Source organism: Solanum pennellii, chromosome 8 (assembly GCF_001406875.1).
Source record: "Solanum pennellii chromosome 8, SPENNV200".
Classification (NCBI taxonomy): Eukaryota; Viridiplantae; Streptophyta; class Magnoliopsida; order Solanales; family Solanaceae; genus Solanum; species Solanum pennellii.
In genome coordinates, this window is record NC_028644.1 from 61,676,853 (window position 1) to 61,693,179 (window position 16,327).

The 16,327-nt window shown below is 35.5% G+C and overlaps 2 protein-coding genes across 2 annotated transcripts; both read right to left on the reverse strand.

Annotated features, from left to right (window-relative positions):
• Positions 1-258: 258 nt before the first annotated feature.
• Positions 259-5,943, reverse strand: LOC107028387 (eukaryotic translation initiation factor 3 subunit L). Its single transcript, XM_015229439.2, has 8 exons — positions 5,468-5,943; positions 4,339-4,497; positions 3,030-3,361; positions 1,842-2,181; positions 1,353-1,501; positions 1,159-1,252; positions 649-720; positions 259-550 (listed from the first exon to the last, which is right to left on the reverse strand). The coding sequence occupies exons 1-8, from the start codon at positions 5,828-5,830 to the stop codon at positions 506-508; spliced, it is 1,554 nt and encodes a 517-aa protein (XP_015084925.1). The 5' UTR covers positions 5,831-5,943; the 3' UTR covers positions 259-505.
• Positions 5,944-7,523: 1,580 nt separating this feature from the next.
• Positions 7,524-15,059, reverse strand: LOC107028390. The gene is made up of 3 exons (XM_015229441.2): positions 14,396-15,059; positions 12,865-12,945; positions 7,524-8,319 (listed from the first exon to the last, which is right to left on the reverse strand). The coding sequence occupies exons 1-3, from the start codon at positions 14,823-14,825 to the stop codon at positions 7,901-7,903; spliced, it is 930 nt and encodes a 309-aa protein (XP_015084927.1). The 5' UTR covers positions 14,826-15,059; the 3' UTR covers positions 7,524-7,900.
• Between the last annotated feature and the right edge of the window lie 1,268 nt (positions 15,060-16,327).

The following is a 16,327-nucleotide window of genomic DNA, read 5'->3' on the forward strand; positions in this document are numbered from 1 at the left end:
AAGAAAAAGCTACGGAAGATAGGAATGTACACAATAAGCAATATATTACTCATCAAAAAGAAGTTAATTTGGTTTTATCCAACTGTCATTGATCTTTGTATGCAAGTTTTGTCTCCAACACAATATTGTGGCATACTAATGAATGACTTAAAGTAATTATCTTGGTGATTGGAAGTGGCATATTTATTGTTATATCATTTTTAATGAAACTTACAAGATAATCGAACTGAGTTCTACAATATCAAGAGACTAGCTTGATTTTAGCCCAGAGCTCTAGTTTTGAACTTCTTAACAAAAGGCAACTTTGTATTGTATTAATAGATTACAAAGCGAGAGAAAAAATTGTTTCTAGTCACTAATCAACAAAAGCTTGGTAAACGCCGGTTCTCAAAACCGAAAAAATCAAAATACATACTCTCATTCAACTTTCTGCATTTTCCTCAGTACAAAAATGAAAGCTCAAAGCAAGTTAAATGCTACTGATACTATAACATAGGAAGGTGGCTTACTCCAGCTTTATCCTGTCAATATCAGTCATGATCCCTTCAAGCTGAAAAAGAAACGAACAGCATATGCACGTCGAATGAATATGTGGCAAAATAAAATGTGAATAAAAACCATGGCTGAAAATGCTTATACAAGAATTACCTTCACAATCTGACGCAAAAAGTAATCACCATACTTCTTCGCGGACTTAGATTCTACTACACGGACCATATCCTGGAATGAAAGACATTGTGAATCACTTTGTCAGAATGTATGACAGTGTTTACTACCTTGGGTTAGAAGAATAAGCACGGTAAATATTCTACATGCATTTATGGCCTTGTATTATTTGTAACGAAAGCTGCAGGAAAGATTAACACATGTTAAATGACACCAAAACCAGCAAAACAATCAATAAGAGATGCCCACACTTGTTCGCATCTCTTGAGAACAAGGATAAAGGTAAATGCTGAAAAACAGTTCACGGTTGATTATTCCCGAGCTACTCAAAAGACATTATTTTGAATATGATCGAAAAAGACTGACTATAAAACCCCACACGCACAATACCTAGATTATATCAAATAAATAATGTAGTCAGCCATCAATTACCCAATGGAGAAAGGATTAAAGGAACAAGATGACAAGATTTTTACATAATATGTTTCTTACTTCATCAATGTAGAAGTCCACATCGGCATTGGAAATTATCTTGCCATCAGAATCGACAGCATGTGTTTTGTGCTTGTATGTCATCAAAACCGCCCTGCATAACATTGCCTTCAGTATATAAGCCCACAAATGCATATATCACAGCTGAGAATTTGCATGATAACAAACCGCTAAATGCATTAGATATTTGAGACCTTAAATTGGGTTCATCCAAATCCATGTAATTTGCAAGCTTCCCCAGGGAGATTGTTGAATACACTTTCAAATAGGACCTAACACCAGCCAATAATTGTTGCTGCTTCACTTCATATAGAAACATCTTCAATTGTAGCCTATAGGCATCCTGAGGAAGACAATATAACTAATTTAATAGCGATGACAGCTGTGTAAAAGGTGAAGAAAATATGTCATGTGGTCGGAGCACACAAAACCATCATCTGTGGTGGTTCAAATGTGCAGTCAAGAAATAAGAAACATAGAGAAACCGTTCGCATAAAATACACAAGGATACTTGTAATGGAGATTGAAGGAGCAACTTGGATGTAATCGAAGTAAACATTTCTAGAAACAAATGAACATTTGCATGGAGGATTGAGGAGAACAATCTGTATCTTTATATCTTTAAACTAACCTTGCAGGTGGGATAAAAAGGACCAGAAACTAAGACTAGTTAAAATAGGTACCTGGTTGTAATTTACGAGAGGCTCCTCAAAACTTGGAGCAGAAGGAGTAATGAACTTAGGACATGCATATGAGAAGAGCTCGTCATAGAGTGCAGATGCCTCCTCATCATATCTCAGCATCCTCGCCATCTTCTCACCATACTTCTCCCTTAATTGAGAATTCACAGTTTCTTCAACAAGTTTCACTTGAGGGCACAATGACAAAGCTATAGCCAACAGGGCATACATCTGCTCATTTTTCTTCAGTATCTGCTCATACTGGGGTGACTTCTGGTGATACTGCTTTGTCTTATAAATATATAGAAGGATTTTGTTAAACTCATGGATAGCCTCTACATACCTGCAAAATGGTGAACCCATTTTCCAGATTAGAGGAAATAAAACTTCTCTACTAAAGCCAAACCAAATACAAATAGAACTGTGAGCACTTGTGGATGGGTCAGGTGGCTCCTTGTTGGGTTAAAAGAAAAGTGCACACTACTTTCTAGAGGTGGCAAAATCACACCCAACCAGCCCAACCTGTTTAAGTTTAACACGCCCATTTATTAGCTTAGCCCATTTCAACCCATAAAAAAAATTGGATTGATAAATTGATCATGAGATATGTTGTCAAAATATTTTTTAAGAAAAAACTTTTTTTTTAATTTGATATGTTATATATAGCCATAATACAGAAAAAATAATTTCATTAGGTACGAAAATGTTTTAAAAGAACAAATAAAATAATTAAACTTAATAAAACTTGGGTTGAGTTGGGTCTTGACCTATTCCATGAGTACTGCTTGCCCCGTTCTGACCAACCCATTCTGATCCAAGCAAAATTCGTTGGGTTGGGCTTTGACCCATTAGGACCCGCCCAAATTTGACCCAACCTGCCCAATTGCCACCCCTACTACTTTCTAATATCAGACAGGAAAGTTGCAAATTACTCAATTACATCTACAGTACATTTTATTCAGCTCCAAATGACAGAAGACAACAGTCATTCTTTGAAAACTTCAGCTAGTTCATTTAATTTGATTAGAACATCACAGACCAGCGATTTGCGCAAATATGGAAGGAATGCATATTTTAAAATATGCATCTTAGTAAATTCTTGAGTAAAATAGAAGTACACACAATCATACAGAACTGTACAGTACATGTAACAGAAATGCAAGAGTTGGGAGAAAATAATGATCAACATACCTCCTCAACATAAGATTAGCAAAACCATAGTGATATATTGTGGTTATGTGGCTCCCAATAACACTGGTGTAAACTCCCTGTTGAGTTATGTCAATTGGACGTAAACACTTCAGGCCAGTATGATAATCACCCAACAGACAATGAACTCTGAGCAAGCCTATCATGCTGAAATAGCCCAAAACCTTCAAGACATTACTTCCACCACTGTAATCATACCCATCAGTAGCAGTAAACTCTTCAAGACCTTCCTTTTCCCTCTCCAAGATTTGGATTATTGTAGATTTCTCCACAAGGGCTTGTAAGAAATTGAGAACACCGTAGACATTCCAAGCCTAATAAACATCATTATTAGAGTGATTTTTTAGACAATAAAATCATAAATGGTTTATTAAATCATAATAAGAAATATGTTGGTTAAAAAACACATCTTAGTTGTCCAAGTCAGGCTTTGACAACCAATCCAATCTCTTCACCTAATGACCACTTTGCACTATAATGATTAACATCCATCAATACCATAACTTTCTCCCATTATTAAACCAATATAGTCTTGTCCACAGTGGCGAAACCAAAAATTTTGCTAAGGGTTTTCATTATTAATTAATATATACCTAAGAAAAGTAAGCTATGACCTATATACTAGATATAATTTTCAATGTATACAGTGTAATTTTTTGACAAAAGGATGTATAATTGAACACCCATCATTGTACGTGGCGGCTCCACTGTTTGCCCATTCATGAAACAACACCATACGCCAATGTATGACCTCGGAGACAAGCTACAAGCAATTCTTACTCCATCACGACAATTTATGACCCTAGCTATAGCTATAGCTAAAAGGAAACTATTACCCAAACGTAACACATCAATACCCTGGATAATAAACTGCAAACAGCTAAAAGATGCCACAGAAGAATGATTTTTAAAAACAAATACCGGATAAAAGATGCTTGAGAACAATGTTGCAGGGTTTACAGTTAAAAAACAATGTTACAGATTTATGCATTTACTAATAATACATGTAACCAATAATAATTCAAGGGAACGCAGATAACCACATGGTCAATATTGTAATGTTCAAAAAAAATTCCTAGTTTTATCTAAAAATCAAGTACCAAAGATAAAAGAGTAATTATGCAAAAAATAACAAAACGCAAGAAAAAGATTATAAAGATCCTTAAAAGTAAAATAGAGGACTAACTGAACAAATTTCAAAAGTATATTTCAGAGAGTGCTATAACTTGGACAATCTTAATAGATTAAACTATAGGGAAGAAGAAAAAGCATCGTAATCTGTCAGCTCTACCTGGTCGTACTGCCTAAGCAATGCGATCTCCTCTGCAGTTTTGCTCTTCATCTTTGCACGGTATTGACAGAATGCCTGGAATTGGTATACAAACTCATCTACCATGTCCCACAACCACTGGTTTGGCAATTGCATGTTAACCACACCATGCAGCACCACCTACAGCAATGCAGTCTATGTGAAACTCAAGATTCATCTTACGAAGCCTATAAATGCACAGCCGTTGTTCCACAATGTCAAGCTTAGCAACCTAGCTACAAAAATCTATACAGTAAATAAAGTGCATTCTTAAATAAATAAAATACGCTCTTTCTAAAAGACCCTCATAGTACTGCCCAACTTTGTCCATTTAACAAATAGATGCTATACAGTTCAAACAGTTCTTAAAATACAAACATTCTAACATCACTATGCAAAGAAATTTTTTATATAATACTTGTTCGTAAGATCCAAAGTAAAGACCCCAAAAACTAATATAGTATAAACAATCTATTCTGAATATCAACAATTTTGATAAAAATGATTCCTTTAGGCTTGTGCAGTACGATTTATAGCCAAATTAATCACAGGTCTAGTCTTCGGGGAACTCTATTTAGGTTGTTTTTCTATATGGAGGATGTGCATGATTTAAGTAGTTTAGGTAAAATACATTGTCTGCAGTGCGAGTACCAATATATATATAGAATGTCACAATCACAAAGAATTTCACGTGACGAGCATAATGATAATATATCTACAGGCTTCACAATGTATTTAGAAAAGAACTACTTTAGTTGAAGTATATCATGCTAGAAATTTGATTCATTGCCAATAAACATAATTCAGTCACCAATATCAAAATAACTATGTTTGAACTCCAAATATCAATCTACTATATGCAATCGCATTACAATATAGGCCTAAATTACATTCAGACTATCGGGAGACATACAGCAAGTAAAAATCTAAGAACGCGTCTAGTGTTAAAGAATCCCAATTATGAAGAATTGGAATAAAACAGGCATGGATTCATGGAACTGACCCTAATTAGCTTGGAATTGAAGCTTAGTAGTTTTACTGAGCTCACTGAATAACACAAAACAACACATCAAAAAAGAAATAAATAAAAAAGGCGACAATATTTAAAAACCTGGAAAAGGCTGCAATAATTATCCCACGAATCAATCCGCTGTCTAAGAGTAGGAGAAAGTCTAGCATACAAGTGACGGAACCACATCTCACGGTAAAGCAAGCAGAAGACATGGTCATTATCAACGTAAGGCGCAACGGCATCAACAGAAGGCCAAGGAGTTTCCTTAAACATACGCTCACTCAATGTCTGAAAAGAGGTCTCATACATCTGGTGAATCTCGTAAACATTCTTCTCTCTTATGTGCCTATACAGATGAACCACGAACGATTTTACGGAATCTGGCACGAAATTCGGGTCGTACCCGACTGCATCTGTTTCTTGTGGGTAACCTCCTTCTTCGTACTCGTAGGGAGCTGCCATTGTTGAGCTTCAACGCTGAAAATCAAAAATCAAAAATCAATTAGGTTTAGGGCGAAACTGATTAACAGTGGTGTATGAGGTTGTAGCAGAAGGTTTTGGATGTTCTTGACCTAAGGAATTTAGTGGAGAAGATGGGCTAATTGGGCTTTAAGTTTTTGGGCTTTTAGAAATATATGCGGCCTGCTTTTGGGGGGAAATTTAGCAAATAGCACTTAATTACGTGTTATCAAACATTAGCCACCATTTTATAAGCTATTAACATTTGATCATATTATATGGAAAGAATTGTGAATAAAAATATTCTTACTAAAAACACAAGATAACTTTAATACAGTGATTCTACCACATGATACTTAACTTAAATAATTGTCGGTGAAACTCCAACTGTGTGCTGGAATTTCAGTACACTTTGTTGGAGTTCTACCATTACTTGTGTTGTCCATTTCCAATCATGTCATTTTCAGAAATCAAACCTTGAATAGGAATTTTTTCTAAGGAATCAAATATTAACTTAAGTTATGCTCTGTTGTTCATTACCAAAATTGGAATTCAAGTCTCAAGGGCAAATTAGAGTATGACAGCAGCGATCAAAAATTCATATTTTCATGACAAAGTTCGTTTCAACAACCTTTGATCATTATGTCAAGTTTTGCTTTCTACAACTGTTTTGACGGTAGATATACCTCTAAATATTCATCAGCAAATATGCATTTAGCAAGTTGCAGAATTCGAATATGAAATTTAGGGAATGAAAATTTGGGTTTGCAAAGTAATTCCCTCAGAATCCAGTATTAGAGCTGCTGCTTATTCTTCCATTTGGGTGATGTAACATGGTGACTGGTTCAAATAGGGAAAATTACTAAAACATGACATATTTTTTGAGTTAATACATCAGATGGTCACTCAACTTTGCACTATTCTCTCAGAAAGTCACTCAACTTTCAATTTTCCCTCAAAAGTCACTCAACTATGCACTCTTCTCTCAGAAAGTCACTCAACTATGCACTCTTCTCTCAGAAAGTCACTCAACTATCCACTCTTTCCCCAGAAAGTCACTCAACTATCCACTCTTTCCTCAGAAAGTCACTCAATCTATTAAATTATTTTTAATTAAAATTTATTGATATTAATTATTTATATAACAATCAAAAATTTTAAAAAATAAATTAAATCATTTAGTGATCCACCCACGTAACCCGACCCATTAAAAAATATGATATGACCCATTTTATTTTATCTTTAATCCTAAATTAATCCCTCTCTTTAACCTTGAATTAGGATTAGATTAATTTAGGATTAAAGATAAAATAAAATGGGTCATATCATATTTTTTAATGGGTCGGGTTACGTGGGTGGATCACTAAATGATTTAATTTATTTTTTAAAATTTTTGGTTTGTTATATAAATAATTAATATCAATAAATTTTAATTAAAAATAATTTAATAGATTGATTGACTTTCTGAGGAAAGAGTGGATAGTTGAGTGACTTTTGAGGGAAAATTAAAAGTTGAGTGACTTTCTGAGAGAAGAGTGCATAGTTGAGTGACTTTTGAGGAAAAATTGAAAGTTGAGTGATTTTCTGAGAGAATAGTGCAAAGTTGAGTGACCATCTGAGGTATTAACTCCATATTTTTTGTATCACTTTATCTATGTTGTATATCATCCAAAAATAGATGCTATACACTAATTAGTGCTCGTTCTAAATTTCAACAGTTATATATCAAGTGGTACGAGGACAAGACAACTACAAGGAACTACTCCAAAATTCAGTATCAACAACTAAGCAACGCTCATAGGAATACCACGAATCGTGCATTAGTCAGTCTACTCCAAATCAATTACTGAGAGATCCCTTCCCACTCTACCAGCCTTCCACCACCAAGAAAATCAATGTTCCCTCAAACTAACTATACAAAACCTGAAACTCTACCAAAATGAACCGATGCTGCAGCACTCATGTGCAGTTCAAAAGTTTTGCTATGCAAGTGATTGGGTAAGATATCACAAGTTAGACCTTCCACAATATTTCATTCACTGCTCGACGAATCCAACAGGAGGAAAGTTCATATTATTGTCTTAGCCGGCTAGAGTTGGTACGAGATAAAGCTGGAACTTCCTGGTAGTTATCAGATTCATCCTCTTCATCCGAGGACAAGAAAGAAGGACCCATCCATGCCTTGAAACTTTCATTCACACGTCTCTCTACATCTGGTGTGACCTCCATTGGATTTGCTTCAAGCATTTCTACTCCAAGATTGCGCCCACTGAAGTCACTTTCATCAAGAATTACAGCAGCTTTTCTTCTTAGAAAGAAAGCAGTCCCTCCATATAGAATCACCAGCCCCCATGAAGCAACCTCGTAACACCAAAACAAGGGTGCTGAGCAGCTGCTCCCTAAAGTGAGAAGGGTTGAACCAAGAAACAGTGCAAGCAGACCAAATACGATAGCAAAAGCAACATTGAGAATGGATAGACAGCGCACTCCACCTGAAACATAATGATGAAATGTTAGGAATACAAGAATAGCAGATGAAATGAATAAATCAATCTTCCCAGTAGAGACAAAAGACACTAGGAGGTCCATCTATCCAAGCCTTGGTGGATTGGTGGATTGGAGTTACCCGGAACCTGTGATGGTGGACGGTGGGAGGTAGCAGGTATCTCATGGAATTAGTCAAGGTATGCATAAGCCAGCCCGAACACCACAGTTAATTTTTTTTAAAAAAAAGAAACGAGTAAATCAATCAATAATTATTACCCACCAGCATACATGCAAATAGGCAGGAAACAAGAGCACCCTTCCTCCCACAGTAAGCAGTGAGACAGACAAAACCCAGAATCTAACAAATGTATTAAACCATCTCTATATACGTAATTCAAAACCTCCTACCACGCATGCTAATAATCTTACAAAGTTCTCCTTAAATAGATAAGTGATAGCTCAGATATCCTAGTTTTTGGGACCTGAATCCTATCCATTAATACAGTTCAAGTTGGTTTACCTTCAGAATGAATGGAATTCCTTCTGAAGTTGTCATCTCACATTTCGCAGACCTCATACTCCTTTATTAATATTATTAGCCAGTTCATGGAATACCAATTACTGGAGACTGTAAATGAATCAACCAGTTCATGATAAAAGCTCAAGTCGACTTACGTTTGTACCTCCCGGGAGTATATGGGCCCACCCCAGTACCTTCCTCCCATATTAAATACACAAGCTCAACTTCTTTATAGTTATTAAACTAAGAAAACCTAGCACTTCATGTCTCTCAATAATTTAACGGGCTGCACTCTAGAAGCTCAGATCGACTCATTCAGAGTTTGAAAGACATCTTTATCACCCAACAGTTTCCTCCATAGATATAAAAGGTAAGTTATTCCTGACTTAGCAGTTTTGATTCCCCAAACTCTTAAGTGACACACTTAGCAAATAACTAAGATATTAAAAAAATAGCCAAATGACCCTCCAACCTATCATTGGATTTCTAACTACACACTTATACTCAGGGGGGTTCTCTTTCCCCCTTGAACTATTTTAAAATGAAATAAATAATCCCTCAAGTGTTGAGTTGGCATAGCGAGTGCATTTCACTCTCTCATCTGCCTTTGGCTTTTTTCTTTGTTTTCTCTCTCTTTCTCATTATCTATCTATTTTTCATCTGAAATTTGCCATGCTAGGAGTTTGAAGATTTTCCGACTTCCCTTTTTGGAGCTCATCTCCTAATTAACCCTTAATCTAAATCACTTATCAGACTTTTTCTTCTCTTGTAAGATTTCGTGTCTTTATGGAACAGTGCTTTTAATTCTTTGAAGAAAAACAATTTTTCTACTTTCAAATATAAATTCAATCACTTCATATATCAAAGAGGGTTACATTGGATTTGTTTGTTGTAGAAGATTGAGCATTAATTTGCATTTAATTCGGACAAGATAGGAAATATTCTGGGGGTAAGTTTTTGTTGAATTTTTTGATGGGTATTGAATAATGGCTGCTGAAGAAGACGAAGTAAAATTTTTGTGCAGCTTTGAGCAGGTGAAGGAGGTGGAAGAGTTAATGGTGAAAGTGGGGGAGATGATAAAAGGCAGAGGTAGAGGGGAAGATGGTGGTGGTGGAGGAGAGGATGGAGGTGGTGGCGAATTCACGTTTCCCTGCAACTGCACTAGGCAATCAAATCTTCACCAAAAATTAAGTCCTCCGAGCCTCATGTCATCTGTATCAGATTCAAATTCCCCAATATTTTTCCCAAATCAAAGTTTTCACTTTTCACTTTTCACAAAGAATTAGGGTTGAGAAATGGTTGAAGAAGAAAGGAAGGAGGAGAAATTTACTAGAAAAAAGGATTAATTGGTGAATTACACATGTCAAGTGTGTGTTCACCACGAGACACGTGACTGATTATAGCATTTTAAGGGGTTATTTAGTCCGGGGGTGATAGGACCCATGTAAAGTATAAACGTGTAGTTGGAAATCCGGTAATAGGTTGAGGGATCATTTAGCTAATTTCTCAAGATATCATGAACGCATTTTTTGTATTCGAAAGAGTAAATCAGAAAAAGAACCCAGACAAGTTGAAGAACAATCCCAAAGTTAATTATCTCCAGGAATGAACTCAAGCCCAAAATGAACACACTGAGAGTTCAGCTCACAAACCAGTTTCCAACAGATATATAAGCCGGCCTAGTTCAAGCTAGCTCTTTGCTCGCATTGACAATCAAGCTCAGCTCGTAACGTAGATCTAACCTCCAAGGCTCTCCTTAGCTCGACTCACTTTTAGCTTTCCCTATAGCGTGTAAGAACATTTATGTTATAAAGATAGTCCTAAGAGATCAAAGTTATGGATTGCTTCTTCGATGATCTAAAATTCTTTTGAAAAGCTCATAGCAAGGTGTACACATGATATAAAATATTACTCCCTAGTTCCTCCATACCAAATTAGGTGGCACTGTTTGACTTGGCACAAAGTTCAAGACAAGAAGACTTTTGAAATGTGTGGTCTAAACGAACCCTTAGCTATTTGTGTGGCTATAAGTCATTTCATTAACGGTAAAAGGAGAATTTTAGAGTTAAGTTGTTTCTAATTATTGAAAAGTGACATTCTATTTGGGACAAACTAAAATGGATAGTGTACCACATAAATTAAGACAAAGGGAGTAATTATTAACCACACACAAGAACTACTGCAAGGTTATGTGTTGTTTCATTATATTCTGCTCTAATTTCTAAGAAGTATCTATACTCAGATGTAATTTCCACCACCAAAGCCATTCCTCTCGCCTTGTTCCATTCGCAATACTACTCTTTCTATGCACTTCTAGCTTTGCTCAATGTTTAGATTGTAGTAACCAGAACTTTCAGCTTACCAAAAGATTCTAAAACTCTTGACATGAAACTAGTCTACACATGATCCACCTCACTGAAAAAGACGACGCCAGCTTACTTAAAAACATTTCTGATAGATACAGACAATTGCCTTCCTAAGTCATCAGAGGTGTTATTCAAATACCTTGCTATTATCATGCTTGAGAAGAAGATTTATTATTTATAAATTACATCAAATTCACAAAGTGAAGTAAATCAAACATATCACCTTTGTAGTCATAGTAATTACTTTATACGGGGAAAAAAAGCATCAGGAGCTAATTAAACTTCCATGAATACATGAAAAATGAGCAGTTATAAGTTCCAGTCACGGAAAGAACTAGTCCTCTCATAATTTCAACGTGTTTTAGACAAAATCTAGATCTACATTTCTCTGGTTGACATCTAAATGCTTGTACAGCAAAGGTTTGATAGTTATTACAATATTATTCGATCATGGGAAGTATGGCAACTTCTCTTCATTATAACATCTTTGAGAGCTCGTCGCTTTTGTACCTTCCAACCTTAAGCTGTTACAAACTTGCTATAACAGTGGGTTACTTAGCTTCGATTTGTACCACTGTGGATAGCTCCGTATTTCGTATAACAAACTTGAATAACCCTAGTCCGTTTAAGGAAGAAAACTACTGAAAAGGAATCGATGTTTCTCCTACCAAACTCTTGAATTTAGGTTTTTTTTTCCTTCCTAACACCAGCTAGAACATAGACATACATACCACAACAAATACAACAAGTAAAGAAAACAAACGGACAGAAAAACAATTGAATCTGTTCATTGATGCACAAGAAGAACATCAGCAAAAGGACCTAATTTCTGCTGGTATGAGGAAAAGCTCAGATAGATTTTGCACATGAAGTTTTGGTACTTAGGGGGCATTTGACCTTGAAGTTTTGTACTTTTTTTGGCGTTGAACTCCGAAAAACATGTTTGTCCATAGCATTCTGGAATTTTGAGGAATTTGAAGAACACTAAAAAACTGTTTTCACTTCAAATTACTCTCAAAAATTCAAAAAAAATCCAATTTGTATTCATGGCCAAACACAACTCCAATTTTCAAATATCATTTTTAACTTTGAAAACAAAAACTTACTTTTTTCAAATACTCACAATTTTCAAGGCCAAACGCTCCCTTAACCTCTTGAGCATTATTTTATCCACAAACATAACAAGCATGAATCATTCCCGACAAGATCGTTTTTACACACCAATAATTTTAAAGCCTTATCCCCGAAAGGAAACGTGAGATCACCCACATTTATAAATACACAGAGCTAGAAAACTTGAAATGTATAAGTCAGAACAAATCTGCCGGATTCTCCGCCCAAAATAGCTGATATCTAAAACAGTTCTATTTATAAGAGCAACACCAATCTGCAACCTTCCAACAGCCAAATACAAAACAACCAGTACTATGCTTAAATGCAGTGAAAAGAGGCTCGCTTCCATGGGGAAAATAATATAATACAGTTGATGCATAGAGCTTAGAAAGGAAAGGGAGGTAAACGAGGAATTCTTTCGAAATCAGATATTTTCTGGAAGGACAGAAAAAGTAAATGCCTTAAATTTCCTACCAGTTGTTATAACTAGAGTACTACCCTTATTGGAGGTAACATGAACCAGAGGAAAACGTATAACTCAAGAAATATACCCCTTCTGGAAGCACAATAGTTATTCTCAACAACCTTCAAGCATCCATGTCTCATCGGAGCAGCGTATGCAACCATAATACCTGCAAAGTTTAAAGCAAAAACAGTGAGAACTGTTATCTTCTCTCTTTTTTTTCTGATAAGTCAGCTATAGTTGTAGCTCTTATACAATTAAACATTTAAAACTGGTAGCAGCACACTTTGAGCCCAGACACACAATTCTGTTATTTGCACCCCAATTTCAGTAACGATAGGATGCAAAGAAACAACAGGGGAAAAAAGAAGGCAGTAGAATTTCCAGGGTATTTATGTTGTACACATTACGTGAGTGTGTGAAATTCTTAATTTCATCAATCTCTATCCTTCCCTTCCTAACCGAGATAGGATTCACTTTTGCAGACATTTACAAGATGAGGAGAGTTGAGATCATTTTTATATTTATAAGGACATAGATGTGCCTTCCCTTCATTTAAAGTGTGAAGAGCGATTCAAATTTGAGAATTTCCCATAGCTGAACTCATGCTTGAACAAAAACAGGTTAGTTTTAGCCTCCAAAAACTATGCTCATCAGGTAAGATTAAGCATATATCCTTAAAATAATCCAAATAAGAAACCTTTTTCATCTCTAAAGTTCATAAACTTGGAATCCCAAAGAACCTAGGTCCAGTTAGGTCTTCAGATATATTGAAATTCCAATACAGCAAAGACTACAAGATTATAAGATTTTAATGAACTTTTCAGAGTTAATCAACAGATATAAAAGAACTTCAATCAGAGTTAACTATCAATTATCTATATTCACTTGGAGTCTCAGAGTTACATCCTCATTCATAGCTTCTAAAACGTCTTTTTTTTCAATTTCACATACATGTTGCAGTTTATTATAACCAGAGATGTCTTACTATATAAATATTTCCACACGTAGTGAACCTGCGAATCATTTGAGAGTCCGGTTTATACTTTTCATTTTCTACACAATATCTAGGGGAACTATCCTCAGAAAGACTAAATGCAACTAAGTCTAGGCCTAACTTAAGTAGAAGAGACAATAAAACAATAAAATTCCTGACTATGTTATCTGTGTAGCTGTCATGGCATCACTGAAATACACATTCTACTCTTTGAATGTACTAACAACTACTTGTTTCCCTAAAAGAGAGAACAGATTAAAAATTTGTGCTATTATCCAAAGATACACAACCACATTTATCCTATAATGTTCCCAAGTCCTCACGTGCTATTAGTTAAACTAATAAGGGCGCGAAAATACACATTGTACTCTTCAAATGCAATAACAAAAGTCAAAAGAAGATACATCTCATTTGCCTAAAAAAACAGATACTGAATAAGCATAAAGTACAAGCTAAACAGAGCAATTAGATGCAACGGCGAGGCCAAAAATATGAAACAGGCAATCTCTTTTTCGAATTCAATAACAAACTCAAAATTAGGTTTACTTCTTATTCGCATAAGACATATAAACCATGTGCTATCACATTTGTCAAACATAAAATATTTCTCACATCTACTCACCTGCAATTAGATACACTGCCGATATCGCAAAAATGAACGTGGAAGGAATGAACACAACCATCCAATAGTAATCCACAATCTCCTGATTAGTTAGGTAAAACGCACCAGGAAAACTATCCGAATCACCAGCAGTACTAGTAGCAGTACCACCACCACTACCTTCAGAACCACTAGCAGCTATATTAGTAAAATTAATCGAAAGTGGCTGAATACGATAGTCACCACAGAAAGGCCGGCGAGCAGGATCGACAGGAAACACTATTTTCAAGCTGATAACAGTACATACAATAATAGCAAGTGATATTAGGGTTAAACTGCAGATCACAAAGGGCCTCTGAAGACGATTAAATGCCTTGTCTTCCTCACGAAGACACTCGTATTCGTGCTTTGGCATAAACGCTTGCCGGAGTGCATCTCCGATTATCGCCATATTCTTTTTTTTTTCCCTTCAACAACTGTAGAAAGGCATGTACGAAGTGTTGTGAAGGGGAAGGAGAATTTGGAGAGGAGAAAATTGTGGAATCAAAATGGGGTTTGAAGGGTGGGAATGGAAATGCTAGTTGGTGCGAGGGGGTTTGGGGATGATGGATGGTATGTTCAAAGTTAGTTTGTTGCTTTTGCTTTCAGATTTAGCACGGTCACGCGTCTATTTGCTCCTCTTTTTTTTTTAACTTTTGTATTTATATCATGATGGCATGAATTTAATTTGTGATCTTATGCGTGAAGTATTGCCTATGTTTCCCAAACTAGACATGATTTTAGTGTGTTTTTTAGAAAAAAATTGTCAATTTAAAGTTAATCAGTTATTTAGTAATTGAAATTAACGTAATCATTAAAATATTAATTACATATTATAATAATAATTATTATTATTATAATAAATAATTATAAATAATCTAATTCTAGTCATGATATAATCATAATCGTAATCTAATCTAATTCTGTCGTAATATAGTTCTAATTCTAGTGTGACTCTAATTCTATAGCAATCACTACAACAAAAACAATCTCTAAGGAGGGAAATCTAGTCCCTAAAAGCTTAAATGTGGTCTCAATTGAGAAACAAAGACCAGAAAAATGTGGTCGCCACTCGTCCCAGATATTTCCGTCGCTAGTGGACAGTAAGGACGATGTAAGAAATCTGGTCCCTGAAATGTATTGGGATGGGGAAAAATTCAGGTCGTGAACTCTTTTTAGCAACTGCAAAACCGGTCTCAAATAGAGCATTTATATCTTGGTATTATGGTCGTCAAACCGCTTTTGGCGACCTTCCGCAACCTGATCCTAATAATTTTTTAGAATCGAGTGTATCAGCTGGTCCTTAAACACAGTTAAAGTTGTATGGGGTGGACAAGGTTGCATATGATTGGCCAAAGAATGTCATTTTGACACTTGGCATGTTGTAATTGGTTCTTGCACTCGACTGGGACTAACACCTCATTTGAACACGTGACGTCACCTTGTTGGTTTCGGATGCCTAGTCAATGTGACACGTGGCATGAGTTTGGGCTTCAAGGGGAAATGGACCTTGGATTTGAACTTAATACAATGGGCTCATTTATTTGTAAAGTTAATTAATCATTCAGCCCAATGAACATGGATTTAATTCAGTTTGTATGAATTTGATCCAATACAATTTATGTGTCTACAATACTATATCAGTATATAAATTTTATATTGATATCAGTAAGGACTTAAGGTTTCTTGTTCATACATTACTCAACGATACTATAAGAGTATATAATATCATTGGTTAGTGAGTAATTACTGAGCAAAAAACTTTAGTTTAACTCTTAACCTTGGATTTAACGAACAACTACGCCTTGCAATTTTGAATGTGCACAAGTAGACATTTAAATTTGTATAAGTTTGAAAAAGTAAATACCAGTGTGAGTGTCCTACATGTCAAAATACACGTATGACGTCATGTAG

What these genes read in the sequence shown, in the direction of transcription:
- LOC107028390 (XM_015229441.2), bottom strand. Translation starts at nt 14,825, where the DNA reads ATGGCGATAATCGGAGATGCACTCCGGCAAGCGTTTATGCCAAAGCAC. An exon ending in GGCAGTGTATCTAATTGCAG is followed by an intron (nt 12,946 to 14,395) that starts GTGAGTAGATGT and finishes TAAACTTTGCAG; the next exon opens with GTATTATGGTTGCATACGCT. An exon ending in CTATTGTGCTTCCAGAAGGG is followed by an intron (nt 8,320 to 12,864) that starts GTATATTTCTTG and finishes ATTATGTTTCAG; the next exon opens with GTGGAGTGCGCTGTCTATCC.
- LOC107028387 (XM_015229439.2), bottom strand. Translation starts at nt 5,830, where the DNA reads ATGGCAGCTCCCTACGAGTACGAAGAAGGAGGTTACCCACAAGAAACA. An exon ending in ATTATTGCAGCCTTTTCCAG is followed by an intron (nt 4,498 to 5,467) that starts GTTTTTAAATAT and finishes GCATTGCTGTAG; the next exon opens with GTGGTGCTGCATGGTGTGGT. An exon ending in TGCTTAGGCAGTACGACCAG is followed by an intron (nt 3,362 to 4,338) that starts GTAGAGCTGACA and finishes GATGTTTATTAG; the next exon opens with GCTTGGAATGTCTACGGTGT.